Source organism: Triticum urartu, chromosome 7A (assembly GCF_056163025.1).
Source record: "Triticum urartu cultivar PI428250 chromosome 7A, HENAU_Tu73, whole genome shotgun sequence".
NCBI classification, from domain to species: Eukaryota; Viridiplantae; Streptophyta; class Magnoliopsida; order Poales; family Poaceae; genus Triticum; species Triticum urartu.
Genome location: NC_141879.1, coordinates 727,500,366 through 727,515,208, shown reverse-complemented (window position 1 = coordinate 727,515,208; position 14,843 = coordinate 727,500,366). Strand labels below are relative to the sequence as shown.

General features: G+C 47.7%; 1 protein-coding gene and 1 pseudogene across 1 annotated transcript; one reads left to right on the top strand and one right to left on the bottom strand.

The window, feature by feature from the left end:
- Positions 1-9,738: 9,738 nt before the first annotated feature.
- LOC125519475 (uncharacterized) lies at positions 9,739-13,548 on the top strand (annotated as a pseudogene).
- Positions 13,549-13,685: 137 nt separating this feature from the next.
- Positions 13,686-14,607, bottom strand: LOC125522147 (uncharacterized). Its single transcript, XM_048687223.2, has 2 exons — positions 14,260-14,607; positions 13,686-14,140 (listed from the first exon to the last, which is right to left on the bottom strand). Exons 1-2 carry the CDS (start codon positions 14,522-14,524, stop codon positions 13,836-13,838), a joined length of 570 nt encoding a protein of 189 aa, XP_048543180.2. The 5' UTR covers positions 14,525-14,607; the 3' UTR covers positions 13,686-13,835.
- Between the last annotated feature and the right edge of the window lie 236 nt (positions 14,608-14,843).

Below are 14,843 nucleotides of genomic sequence, written 5' to 3'. Positions count from 1 at the left end.
GTGGCATTGCTACCCCCCCCAAGAGCTCCTATCCTGCCTAACCCTAGAGCGGTTGACCACGAGATCTAGCCCTTTGACTTTCCACGGGCAGGCTTTGAACAGTGGACCTCTCCACCCGGTTGTGTCAGGTCAGCTCAGAGGGACACCTGGGAGCAACATCCGGGCCAAACCGACAGCTACATCCCCTCCGTGTAGACCCGATGCGTCCGTTTTCCCCCTCCAGGTGCCGGCGGCGGTGCCGTCCGTTAGGGGGGCCACGCCCCTGAGATGCGTGTCGCCTCTTTGAACATGCCTCAACACCACCTCGCATGTATGAGGGTCCAGTACGATGCTCCGGTGGCATTGCTACCCCCCCCCCCCAGGGCCCCCGTCCCGCCTAACCGTGGAGCGGTTGACCACGAGATCTAGCTTTTTGACTTCCCACGGACGGGCTTTGACCAGTGGACCTCTGCACCCGGTTGTGTCAGGTCGCCCGTAGGGACACCCGGGAGCAACATTCGGGCCAAACCCACAGCTACATCCACCGTGTAGACCCGACGCGTCCGTTTCCGCCCTCCAGGTGTCGGCGCCGTCCATGAGGGGGGCACACCGCGGACGTGAGGGGGGTCACACTCTGGAGACGGGTGTCGGGCGTTTGCAACCGCCACAAAACTTTTGTCGGCATAGCTGTTTTTTATTTCAATAAAATATAATGATCTATATTCAAAAGAACATGACCGCACATTATTAACGTGCTCGAAAAAATACAAACTATATATATATCTATTCATAATATATGAAAAAAAATACAAGCTACATATATATTCATATATATGTTTATATTTAACATGCTACATGTTAGTTGATATAATAATACATAAAAAAGCTTAAAAAAATATATGAAAAAAAAAGTCTACCTATGCCGACGGCTAGAGACGGCCAGGTTTTAGGCGGCGGGTGGCGTGCCGCGTATCGCTGATGTGGCAGGTATGCCGACGGCAGCCGTCGGCATATGGTTTGGACGGTGCGGCACGGATCAGTGACGTGGCGTGCGGACCTATGCCAACGGCCCCCCGCCTCGGCCGTCGGCATAGCTCTGACGACGTTAGCCGCCCGTCAACAACGGGGTCGCCGGGCCCATGACTATGCCGACGGCCCTTGTAAGCCGACGGCAGCTGTCGGCGTACTTGCAGATAGGCCGACGGCCGTTCTATGCCGACGGGTGCCGTCGGCTTAGCTTCGTCTAACCCGACGGCCTGGATACGCCGACGGCCAGGACCAGGCTGTTGGCATATCTCCGAGGAACCCGACGGTGTCCGTCGGCATTGTTTTGGCCGTCGGGGTAGCAACCTGTTCCGGTAGTGTCATGGTGGGGGCAGGAGCTACAGAACCAACATGCATGGAACAGCAGTCAAGCTCCATTACTCCACAGATTCGCACTATACATCCAATGCTTCATTCGAGGTGTCGAGCATTTTGATGATATATAGGACAGAGACTGACATACCTGATGCTCTGTTACGACCAGAAGGCAGAAGTGCAGTGGTGGAGGGGTGTGCGTGCAGTGGTTTTGACGAAACTGAAGAGGAAAACAGAGCATTGGATAACGGCACAGCGATCGGTCTAAGCTGGTCGTGAGCATAGCATTGCGTAAATGGCACGACACGGTTTAGTATATAGGGCGATTAAATACCGGTGTATGAGGGTGTTTTGGTGGCTGTTTGGAAGACCAGTTTTGGACTCAATACCGTGTAAATTATTACAGGTCTAGTGTGAAGAATTCTTCTCAAAATTTGTACAGAAGTATTGGATGTAATAACATTTTATGTTGTGGGATGGAGATGGTACTTCCTTCGTTCCTAAATATAAGTCTTTTTAGAGATTACAATATGGACTTCGTAAAAAGCAAAATGAGTGAATCTGCACTCTAAAATATGTCTATATACATTCAAACGTAGTCCATATTGAAATATCTAAAAAGACTTATATTTAGATTACTTAAATCTCAACATGCCTCATTGGTGCAGAACATCCCGCGGCAGAGTTTCTCGCCATCGCTGCTGCAAGCACAGCAGCTGTACGTTCATGTTCATCGACATTTACAAAGGAGGACGAGCAATTAATTAGCAAGTGAGCAATGGAATATGAATGACAAAATTAACTCTGCCCCAATGTAAGAAACTAGGAATATGCATGACCAAAAAATGTCTAGGCGAAACAATAAAGCCGGCCAGTTGATAATATAGGATTAAAAGGGCAAGCGTACATTTCTCTATTAGACGAGACACCGTAATATGTGATTCCCGGCCATGCCATGATATTGAAAAGCTATCACTAGACAGAACTTTTATTTGGAAGTACCCTAGATAATAATGGCACACAGTCTCTTCTTCGTCTACGGTGTACCATGCAAACATCAAACAAGCATCAGAGGGAACATCCGGAAGCTCCTGACATAGTTTGCCAACTCCAGTTGAATGCGAGAAGGTTCCTACCATCATATCAGTGTGAAGCATCTTTTCTCTAGCTCTCTTCTCCTCCTCTTTCTCAAGCCTTTTCGATTCTATGATGCTGCCAATGGCAAAGGAAAAATTAAGCGAAACCTGATATTATCAGCATAAGTCTAGTAAAATAAACTAAGATAAAGGACCAAACCATTTCCATCTTAGTAATTGCAAAGAGAAAAAAGGGAAGTTACAATACATCACCATGTATAATTTCAGTGCAGTTAGAATAATAAAGCACCCAATTTGTAACATGTTGAGCTACCAAAATATCATTTAATTCATATCATTTTGACAGATGAATAGATATTGCCAAACAAACAGAGTCTATGAGGGTTGGCGAGCAAGGGAACTAACCGAATCCGACCATCACACAAACATTTACCTTAGATTTTTAAAGGGGGTATCAATGACTCATGTTACATAGACTAATGTTCTGATGCAACCAGCAGTGACAAATCAAATGATAGCCAAAATAGCATCTACAGGATCGATGAACTAGTAAGATAAGGGGACATGGACCTTGTTAGCGGTAGAGGCATGGCGGTAGAACCAGGCGTGTCCGCTGTCCTTCATGGACTAGGTGGCAGGGCAGACCTACTTGGGCATCAAGGGGGTCGTCGGCGTGGATCCTCGGTTGGAGAAGGCGAGAAGGAATAGTGACCAAGATGCCACGACTCCTCCCGCCGCGGGGGACGACGGATCTGGTGCACGGGGACCTCGCCCCAGTGCTCGTCGGCGTGGATCTGGTTCTGCCTTCCGGTCACTAGCTCACTGCAGGGAAGGGTGGCGGCACGCTTGCGGTAGTGGTACCTGGCGTGGAAGACAAGGGGAAGGGGTTGCCGAGGAGGGGCACGGAGAGCGCGGATGTAACTAGCACCAGGTCCGCCGCCATCTCCTTGCTCCAGGCCAGCGTCGATTTGGCAGGGGCGACTATGGAGAGAAGGGGATTCTCTTTCCCTTGTCACTGCGAAGTGGGTCCATGCCAAAATATGGCACGGGACACCAAATGAAAGCGCGCCAACGCCACCTCTTTCCCTTGCTTCCTAATTGTTTTGACACAGGAATTTATCTTCGAGATAAATACACTCACGGTCACTATAGTTGCGATGGAAGCACGATACGGTCACTGAACTTTCGAATACGCTCGATACGGTCACTGAATACGATGTGACATGAAAATACGGTCACTGTAGCACGTACACGGTGGGTATAGCACGGTTGACCACATGTTGACCGGTCGTCCAGGCTAGGTGGCGAACCGCGGAGGCGACGCCGTCGATATTTTGCGTTGAGCCCCCTTGCCATCACGGAATCCACCCATTCACCCCTCCTCCACTCACGTCGCCTCTTTGTCTTCGATTGGAAACAGGGGACCGGTTACATAGGCGACGCCGCCCCCGGCGATCGTCGACGGTGCAGGCAAGTTGAGGCGCGTAGCTCCTCAGCGGTTGCATAGGCGCCGCCGCCGCGCGTGTTCTTCTCATGGGAGGCGTCGGGGATGGCCCTCGCGCAGAAGGGGCGCCACCCCCTGTGTACAGTAAGTATCTGCCCCCCATGGAACCCGAGCCTTTGTGCATATTGATTGTCAAAGGACCTCCTTTTAGGGCCGCATTTCCATCTAAGATGTGTTCTAGTTGCAAGGTAGGACGGATTGTTCTAGGGTTTTCACTCAGGATTTGGGGGTTAATGGAATTGGGGCTTAGGGTTTTTGAGAGTTAACCAAATTGAAGCTCTCATCAATAGTGATGCATCTAGTACTGTTGTTGTTGTGTTAGGTCGTCGAAGCAGCAATTTTTCGGTGCAGAGCAACCATGGTGGATTTGTTGTTGGCGAAGGCAAGAACCGTTCTTATGTAGATGGACATGCCATTTGGTATGATCAAGTGGAAAGGGTCACCTTATCTCCTATTATGATTGAAAATCTTGTGGAAGAAATAGGTTATGAGATGACAGTGAGGCTTAAGGTTTTCTACTGTGTCCCCATCCTTACACTTAGCACAAATAGTCTCAGGGCAATTACTGATGATGACCAGGCTGGCAGAATGCTAATGTTTCTTGATATTGGTCACCACTTTTTCAGCCTATATTTGGATCATGTTGATAGCTTCTGTGCTAACCTTAGTGAGGATGATGTTGTGAATCATCCAAGAGCTAGTCTGCCTCCAGTTTTCAGCCCAACAAGGAGAGTAAATAGCAATGCAGGGAATGCAGAAGCTGAGGCAGAAGCAGAGAATGGAGAAGCTGAGGCAGAAGCAGAGCATGGAGAAGTTCAGGTAGAAGCAGACATGGAAAAAGAGAGGAAGCAGAGACATATGTGGCACCTATTCCTATTCAAGTTGTCTATCCTGATTATGATGCTGAGGATGATGTCAACCAGTTTGTGTTTGTTAAGAGGGCATTAGTTCAAATAGAGGATGGTAATCAAAGACATGAAGAACAGGCAGATGGTGTGCTAGAAGGTGATGCAGATGGTGTGCATGAAGGGCCCCCAATATTGCCACCATTGTACCAGAAGCATGTAGGAAGGCCTTCCACTGCAAGGAGACAAGCACCTAGAGAGGTTGACCATAGAAAGGGAGGGAAGAAAATCACAAGGCATGGTGTGATCATGCACTATTCATATTGTGCCAGATCACAACAAGTCTGGATGCAAATACTTGAAGGCTGGACTTCCACCACCAAGGCTCCAGATGAAGGCAATGGTGCTGCCCGTGTGCCACCCACAGCTCCAGATGCATCAAATCAAGATGATCCAGTCTTAAATCAGGTAATAAAAAGTTCCAGCTCCTCAAAACCAAATGCATTATCTTCATGATTGCAATATAACTAACACAAAGTGTTTCTGTGTAATTGCAGGGATAAGAAGAACCAAGTGCTGTGTTCGAAGATCTCATGGTGGATAACATGATTGCCCGGGTATAAATTACTGCAGAATCACTTGGTTTTTTTCCTTCTTGTTTTTCTTGTATCATATATTTGATAATTCTGCAGATGCCAACACCAAGGGTTGTTCAACAAAGGCCATTACCTAGTTATGGGTTTCTCAGTGCTGCCCAAGTGATGCTCAGCCAGACTAATGCTAGTCAAGGAAGTCAAGCTAGCTCAAGCACCATTAGGCCAGGTGAGTTAGCACATAAACTGAAGGCAATGAAAAATCAGAAAGATAGGGAGCTAGAGGAGAGGAAGCAAGCCATCCTTGCATCTAGGAGGGAAGAAGAATTGAAAAAAAGCTGAAGACATAGCAAGGAAGAAACATGAGGTAGCACAGAAGAAAGCAGAACTGGCTGAGGGAAGAAGATTGGCTGCACTGGAGAGGAGTACAAAAAGAAAAGAAGAAGCAGAGATAAACAAAAAAGCTCAAGCTAAGACCAGACAAATTATTGTAGAAACAGTGAAGACTATAACTGCAGAGGAAAAGGCAAAGTAAGAAGCTGAGAGAAGAGCTGCTGCTGAGAAGAAGGAGGCACAAAAGAAAGCAGGCAGGGAAGCAGCTGCTGCAAAGAAAGAAGAGGAGAAGAGAAAATCTGATGCACGGAGAGCAGGGCCGTCTCCAGAAATTTGAGGCCTCGGTGCGAAATGGGAAATGGGGTCCAAAAATATACGAAAAATTGTATAGCTAATAGAACTGAACATATTTTCACTTAATTATAGCTTCCGATATGTGTTATTTTGTACAATATTTGGAAATATATCATATATTGTAATGCTAAAGAGTAAATGTAGTATTGAAGAAACAATAAACTTTTTTTTCTTCTGAATTATACTTAAACATTAAACAGACCGCATGTTCTACCAGAACATATCATCCATCTCGCAATTGTTGAAACAAAAATCTTTATATTGGAAAGAAATATGCGAGTAGTGTAGCACGCGAGAACACAACGGTGAATTAGTACTAGAATTAAAAATTAGATTATGGGTACATGCCTAATCGAGTAGTGCTCCTGTACTACTAGGGATTGCATTAGACACGACAGGAAAATATCAAAATAGTCAGAAAGAGAGAGATTTGTATCAGAAAGAAATAACTCTTAACTAGTTTTCTGTTCATCTATTTTGCTTCCGGCATATGGCTTACGGCTTACCTTGGAAAATATTGGGGGATGCCAGATGTGGCTGCTGCAGTTGGGAAACAAGGCGGCGACGGCTGGACGCCGTGGCCGCTATCTATCGGCGGCTCATCTCCTCGTCGAAGTACGTAGGCGACGCCTCCCTGTTCTTTCTCACGAAGTCGTTCCGGAGCGATAGATCGCTCGTGAGGTCGTGGACAGTGGACACACGCACGCTCAGCTAACGAGTAGGCCCAGTAGTCTAACTAGCCGGCCTTTCTTCTCTACTAGCACAAATGTCCGTATGTTGCAACAGGGAAAACAAAGATTCCGACAAATCGGCCGGGTCGAGGAACTATGCCATTAGACAATGGTCGCTCATGGGTCATTTGATCAGGACGTGGGGTATGATTCCCAGTAAATTAATCTGACTGAACGACGTTAACTTTATTATTAATTCATTCTTTAGATTACTATTGGTATATTCTGAAATATAAAAGTAGAATATGAAAAAAAATAGCAATATCAACAAATCTGAAGTAATAGTAGCAGGAAGCAAACCAGCCCATACTAACAATTGGAGCACCAAGGTAACCAATTGAGTGTAATAGTTGCAGCAAGCACCTACTCAAAAAAGAAGAAGTTGCAGCGAGCATATTCTGCTCATATTTTTTAGTTTTAAAAAACAACATGTTTTTTATGTATAGCACAAATCAAAATGTATTTTATCAAGAAAATTTATAGACACGTTTCTTTTCTTGGAGTGATTCATATCAACATGTTTGATGTTTCCTGGGTTTCAACTAAATCTGTAAATATATTCCATAAAAAAAGAATCTGTAAATATATAAGCTCGATACCCCGAACTCAAGTTACCAATCTGAATTCTCTCTCATGTTACTTCCTATGTTTATTATCTATATCTACTCCGTGCTTCTTTTTTTAACTCAAAGATATATAGCCAATTCAGTTTACAAATGATACCTTGATGACCAGATCATATGTTCAGGTCACAGCCTACCCCTCATTTCCTACTACGCAACCACACAATTAGACATGCGTACCAGAGCCCTCAGGCTAAAAACAACCCAGGGATGCGTGATGCATGTTGTTCTTGATGCCAAGGATCGTAGCTACTGCAGCTGAGAGCAGACCATCAGATAAGTCTGCACACCAAGCCCAGCACGCTGCCGACGGTTGTGACGCTATGGTTACTTCTTTATAAGCTTTATGTGAGCCTTTCTTTATTTTTTTATGACATTAAGACCCGTGTTAAACCTATTTGCTTTATAATAAAGTTGGCCGTATGCATCGTTCTGATGCAGAAGCCGGAGAGGCCGTTTTTTGAAAAAAAAAAGGCCAGTATGCTGGACAAACGTCATGCACACGACGCCGGAGATGCATGCAGCCGGACAACATGATTTGCCGCATGCGTGGTGCACATGCATGCGCATCACACATCACGCTCGCCGGACACAGCCACCGCATGCACGCGGCACACCTGCACAGTCACAAGTCGTACATCGGCACAGCCGCTGCCAACGCCGTCGTCAAACTCACGCCGTTGTGCCGCTTAATGCCCATGACACGAAGGCTCGTACGGTGCTGTCTGCTACTAGACAATGCACGTCACAGTCGTCTCATCGTCGTGTTCCCTTCTTCCTCCTCCCCAATCTGTTAAATCCCTCACAGATCAGGCGGGCGCGTAGGCGACGGACTGTCTTTAGCTTCGACATAAAGTGCCACGGGGCTCGGGACTCGGTATAATTTATTCTTTTGCTGGGATTTCAGGAAAAAGAATCTTTTCTCAACTGATTCTAAACGCTTCCCGTCCAGCTCTCCTCTTTCTTCCTTTTTCGCCCACGCTCGACAGGACCGAAGAAGCATCCAGTGGGATTAGCCTCGTTGTACGCCTCCTCGTTTGATGACTCAATCAGCTAGTACTCCTCTGCCGTCGCATTGATCCTTTGCTTTCTCTTTCCCGAGCCAGTACTTATTGTAGGGTTAGAGGAGGCAGCCATGGTTGTGGTGTTTGACTCAAACTGAAGATTGACGTCTGATATACAAAAGTACGCCTTGTTTCCTTTCCTTCATCAATATGGGTCGGAAGGCAAAAGCCTCATAACGGGGTGAAATAAAACGAAACCAAACTAAGAATATCTATTCCCTTTAATAGTAGGTATAGATATAGATATAGATATAGATATAGATTTGGATCTTGAATCGGTGTGATAGGCCGACTGGGCCCTGTTGGCCGGGTACTAGTCGAATGAAACTGAATAGCGGCCTCACTGTAACATGTGTCCTCTTCTCGCGCATCATCCATACGATCGAGCGAACCAGCCGAAAAGCCAGCCAGCCAGCGTATGAACCGGACGGTTTCGTGGTTTATTCCTTCAATCGGGGCCTCTAGGATTTTGGGGCCCTATGCCATCGCACAGCCTCGTGGACGTGCCTGACAAATAGAAGAAGAGAAGAAGCTTGCTGCTGCTAGGAAATAAGAAAAGAAGAAACTAGCTGCTACTAAGAAAGAAGAAGAGAAGAAGTCGGCCGCTGCTAAGAAAGAAGAGGAGAAGAAGCTTGCTGCTGCTAGGAAACAGCAGGAGAAGAGGCTTGCTACAAAAAGAAAGCCAACCTGGTTTGGCAATGAAGCTGATTATCCCAACAAATTAGCAAGATCATCAATGTTTGATGTCTTTAGGTAGTTTTAAAGATATGGTTGTTTATGATCATGTAGGAGCTGTTGAAATGGGCATGTATGGTACTTGTGAAGTAATTTTGGTGGATGATGATGTTTACTACTCTTCATAAATGATGATGTTTAGTTATTTTGGTGGATGATCATGTTTGGTCTTCTTTTCATGCCAAATTTATTCCAATTGACCAGTTTAATGCCATTTTATCTTGTATTCTGCTGATCAAAAATTGGCACTTAACATTGAAAACTGGTACTGCTTCATCATACATAAAACATCACTGAGTATTAATATTGCCACTTAACATTCCATTGCATCATGCTGAAACAAAAGAGTTCACCACTACCATTGCATCAGGGCAACCACATAACATTCCATTACATCAGCTAACACCAGAGTTCACCACCACCATTACAAGACACAAAATAACTAGGACTGTCACATGAAGAACTTAGCAGCAAAGACCTAGCAACACCACAACATCAACAATCATCTTCACTTCTTCAGCATGATCACCACCAGTGCTGCAAGACCTTGTACCACCACAACACCAACCAGCATCTTCATGAGCATCACCAGCTCTCTCCCAAGCATCATCAGTGCAGCAGCTTGCTGCCTGGTCATCAGATTGGCACTGTCATTCTTCAAAACCTTCTTCCCCAAGTTGACAGATCCATTCATATAGAACAGTTCTTGTGCTTTCAGAAGTTCCTCCCTACGTTCCTTCGCCGCACCAATAGCATCCACAACCGCATCGCCGGTGAGATAATGCTTGTCAACAAGGTACTCAACATACTCCAACTCCCACCGCGAGAAATCACAAGTCACCTATCCCAAACCAGAGACGGATGTGTCTAGGTCAAAAAAGCTTCAATCTTTGGATCCAGAACATAAGCCAAATCATGGAAAGGATGTAAATCGAAAAGCAAAACTTACCCGATGCTTCTGGCACTTGTAAAAGACCCATCCGTCGTGCTTCTCTGTTGTGGAGACGTACATGCACACCTTCTCCTTGTAGGTCGGGCAGCGGGCCAGTGGCAACGCCAATGCCCGGCGGCGAACAACAGAGACGGACGAGCTGGCGGCAGACATGAGCATCAGAGGGTAAGGAACTGCCCTCCTTGATAGGAATCGACGGCGGCGGCGAGGGGAGGCGGGGCAGAGTGAGGGGAGGCGGAGCAGAGTTAGGTTAGGGATTTGACGGGGAACTGCGGGTTAGGGATTTGAGAGGATGGGGAATTTTGCTCTTTCACAAAAAATCCCTCCATGCAAGATTGGTTGAATCAAGACGAACTACGTGTCGGTCAACAGTTGGTCAAACCCACCGTGTACGTGCTACGGTGACCGTATTTTCACGTCACATCGTATTCAGTGACCGTATCGAGCGTATTCCAAAGTTCAGTGACCATATCGTGCTTCCATTGCAACTATAGTGACCATGAGTGTATTTATCTCTTTATCTTTCCCTATGGTGTACTGTTCATGAATATTCTTTCCCTTCAGGCAAAGACGCGCGCAGACATTTGTTGTCCAGATGACATTCTGACCTTGTAAAATCAGCTTTGAGTTCTAGCAGTAGCTTGTGAGCTTGTCACTCCAACATGTTATTCACTGTGATTTTACTGTAACTTACTTTCATTTTCCTTCACCTGCAGTACAAGTGGATCGCGTACGTGTCCATCTCCGTAGGGTGCTGCTTCCTGGTGCTCTTCCACGCTGGAACAAGTGAACCAACGTATGCTACATTGCTACCGAGATCAGAAAGAGTAACAATTTGATCAGCACGTGTGTTGCACTGTAAATAAACTCTAGTTTGCTGAAAGAAATCTTCTTGTGTGGTCTTGCAGCTTGAAATGTGAACCTAACTGCAAGAAACGGGGTCGGATCGCCTGGAGCTACTGGTTCAAGAAGACCCTCTACTACCAAGTTGCTCTCCTCTACATGCTTGCAAGATTGATCACCAGCGTCTCTCAGGTTAACACCCTGCTTTCTTATTGCACTAGGCTAGATGTTGTTAGTGAGAAGCATGTCTTGTGGGATTTGATTTCTCAAAATACCAAAGATTTGTTTCAATATCACTGTGATTAGGCCATGTTTGGTTCGTAAGTTCTATGATTTTTTTAGTCCCAACTTATAAGTCCCAATTCCCTAAAAAGTCTCTACCTGTTTGGTTCCTGAGATTTAACATGGACTAAAAGACCATATTACAACTATAAGTCCTTATAAGTCCCTCTTTGAGAGTCTTATTTCATAAGTCTCAAATGCCCACTTTAAGTTCCTATAAGTCCCTCCTGTTTGGTTTAGATGGGACTTATAGAAACTTTTTTACGTCCCTAAACCAATAAGTCCCTGAAAACAGGGACGAAGCTAGAAAAAATGGTCACTGGGGTCAACCAATGCCAACTATAGCACAGGCTATGGCGTGACTCACGCTGAGAACAATATAAAGAGGAAACCCAAAAAATATGCCCACCATAACACAATAGAAATAACATCCAAGGGTAACATTTTTTTGCGTCGAATATAGTAGTTTTATTAAAAGATTATCATGGTGTTACAGTCCGCCTGTAGGCAAGGGTGAAGTGCAACATAAAGAGTGAAAATATGCAATGAGCCAATGATATAATTGGTATCATAATAGTAGTAGTACCAATATTTGATGTGTGATCTTGCCTTTGTCCAACTGGCTTTGAAGTCCCTGCCAGATCAGTCTCTGGTGCCGTTCGTTTCAGCAGAAATCTGTCCATATCCTTCTAATCCTAGCCTCCTAGCTGCAGCAAAAACATAAACCCAAACTTAGTAATTAGCCATCCGGAGAGAATGAGTTATTGGTGCGTGAGACCAAGAGAAACTGAGAAAGATATTGGCGTACCTGCCTCAGAACTGCCGACCAGGAGGGCATGTGCCAAGTGGGCGGGAGATTAAAGATTATGCGGCGGCGGCGGCCGGCTGGCCGGCATCATCCTTGGAGATTAGGGATCGCCTTGTTTGTCGCCATTGGAAATTGGGGATTAGGGATGGAGAGTTGGGGTGGGGAAAAGAATAGGCCAAGGCGATGAGACGGCGACCTGACGATGGCGAAGAGACGAAGAGGCATGTGTCGGCTGGCTGTTCACGACTTCGCGGACATCTACAGAAATTGGAGACCAAACGTCAACGTGTACGTGTGTAAAGACTTGTAAGCCTAAGCGGCTAAGTCACGTCTTATGCATTGGGCGTTGTGTGCTGGAGCTATACGCCACGATAACTTTTTTATTAATTTTGCTAAAATTTACGGATGCTATGGGCTGAGACTGAACAATTGGACAATTAGCTGGTGGGCTGGGGTCAACTAATTTTTTAGGCTGGGGTCAAAAGCAACTTTGATGGGCGTACTAGCTTCAAATACTGGAAGGCATTGGGGTCAATTGACCCCAGTGTTCATACTAGAGCTTCGTCCCTGCCTGAAAACAAACACTCTCTAATTTCGACTGTGAACACTATTTTCTGTTGCTGTTTGGTTGCTCATCGCGTTCTACGTCACCAGAGATCTGAAAATGAATGAATACTCGAAAGTCACTGTAAGTTCTTCAGTTCATCATTCACAACTTCTGCGTTGGCTGACAGGCATCAACTATTACTGACATCTTTATTCAAACATTTGATCTTCGACCACTTTCTGCAGATTCCAGCCATCATATTCTGCTGCAGCTTCTTCGTGCCCGTCGTCCTCCAGGAGATGAAGTGGAACAGCCGTTGGCTAAGTCGCTGCTGACGATCGGGGCGACAGTGTGGGTGATCTCCGGCGCGGCGGTCTTCCTCGTCCCGAGCCAGATGCACAACCTCATGTACCGCTGGCTGTGGTGATGGGCGCCGCCAGCGCGCTGGTGATGGTGACGACGATCGGGTTGGAGAACTCGCTGATCGGGGAGGACCTCAACGGCTGCGCCTTCGTCTACGGCCCCCTCAGCTTCCTCGACAAGAAGTCCTGCCGCGTCGCCCTCTTCGTGCTCGAGTCCTACGGCGTCGCGTCCAGCTGCGGCGAGGCCAGGGGGCTCAACACCGTCAGCAGGTACGGCACGGGGCTCATCCCGGTTTGCCTCGCCATCCTCGCCCTCATCGTCACCTCCATCCTCAGGCTGCAGGACGAGGTTGCCGGTGCCGACCGCAGGGCCAGGGCTTCAGCCGCCGTCATACTGGAAGCCCCGCTCCTCGTCTGAATTAGCTCTCGCGTTCTGTGTGTATGTGGGAGAAAATTGGGGGGAAATGCAGATAATTTTCAATTAGATTTGAAAAGGAAGATAAGATGTATCATCGTCGTCATGCCGGTGGTGATTGTGTAATGCAGCTCTTTCCAAGTAGATTTGGGAAGATTCTCTCGTCTGTACTAGTCGTCCTGTTCATCATGTACCGCCAGTCCCGTCACAGTCCCAGACTCCCAGCTCCAATTTCGAGTTTAAGATTCAGGCCAACAGATTTTAAAAAAGAAGCTTGTTCGATCGTGCAGGGTTCTCTACAGATGGTCACGTTATTGTACAAGAGGAACAGCATAAAAAACTAGCGCGAACACTGAAAACATTCTCGAAAGAACAAGCATGGCAAGAAATGCGGCTCGATCGTCCTCATTCACAGCTCGTCATCCTTGCGGTGCGTCTTGTCCTTGCCGTCGGCTGCCGCGCCGGTGACCTTGTCCTTCACCTCCCCGAGCTTGTCCTTGGTAGCGTCGACGGCCTCCCACGCCTTCTCCTTCATCTTCTCGTATCCCTCGTTGGCCTTCCCCTTGGCCGCCTCCGCTGTCTCCCACGCGTCGTCCTTGGCGGACTCCGTCTTCTCCAGCACGGCGTCCTTGGCCGCCCCTGCCTTCTCCCCGACCGTTCCCTTGGCCGCCTCCTTGGCGTCCGCTGCCTTGCCGCTCACCTGACTCCCCGTCTCTGCACACACAACTCAACCGCGCGCACCAGTGTCAGACTCGTCAGTCGTCACTCAACGACCACACTGGAACAAAAAATGGACACCACGGCGTACGCGAGAGCACGCAACGCATACGTACCGGAGGCGGTGTGCTGGACGGTCTCGCGCGCGGCCTCCTCGTCAGCGTCGTTCTTGAGCCCCAGCCCCTCGGAGATCTTGTCCAGGCCGAGCCCCTCGGAGATCTTGTCCTTGGCCCACCCCGTCCACGACTCTTCATCCTTGCCCGGCGCCGCCTCCGCGCCGTCCTGCGTCGTCTTCGCCGCCACGGCCGCGGACGCCGCCAGCGCAAGCAGCACCAGCAGCGCGGGCGCCGCCAGCCTCTTCAACCGTGACATGACCGCCATTGAATTAGTATGCGCAGCTGCTCGTGTGCTTTGCGTTACTTGAATGGATTGCGAAGGAATCGGTAGGAGTGATCGGGTTTGGGTTTCTCTGTGGCGCGGGGTTTTATGGGGAGGGAGGGGTCGGACGCGTGTACGGGTTGGTGCGAGCGAGGCCGGTGGCACGGCGGCGGGTGGCACGTCGTCTTCGTCTTGTCGGCACGCACGTAGCCATCAGTAGGGGGGGGAGGTGATCGCTCTGGATGGCAAGCTGCTTCGTCTAGTCGGCACGCACGCAGCCATCAGTAGGGGTGGATGTGATCGCTCTGGATGGCAACCTGCT

What these genes read in the sequence shown, in the direction of transcription:
- LOC125522147 (XM_048687223.2), bottom strand. Translation starts at nt 14,524, where the DNA reads ATGGCGGTCATGTCACGGTTGAAGAGGCTGGCGGCGCCCGCGCTGCTG. An exon ending in CGTCCAGCACACCGCCTCCG is followed by an intron (nt 14,141 to 14,259) that starts GTACGTATGCGT and finishes TTGTGTGTGCAG; the next exon opens with AGACGGGGAGTCAGGTGAGC.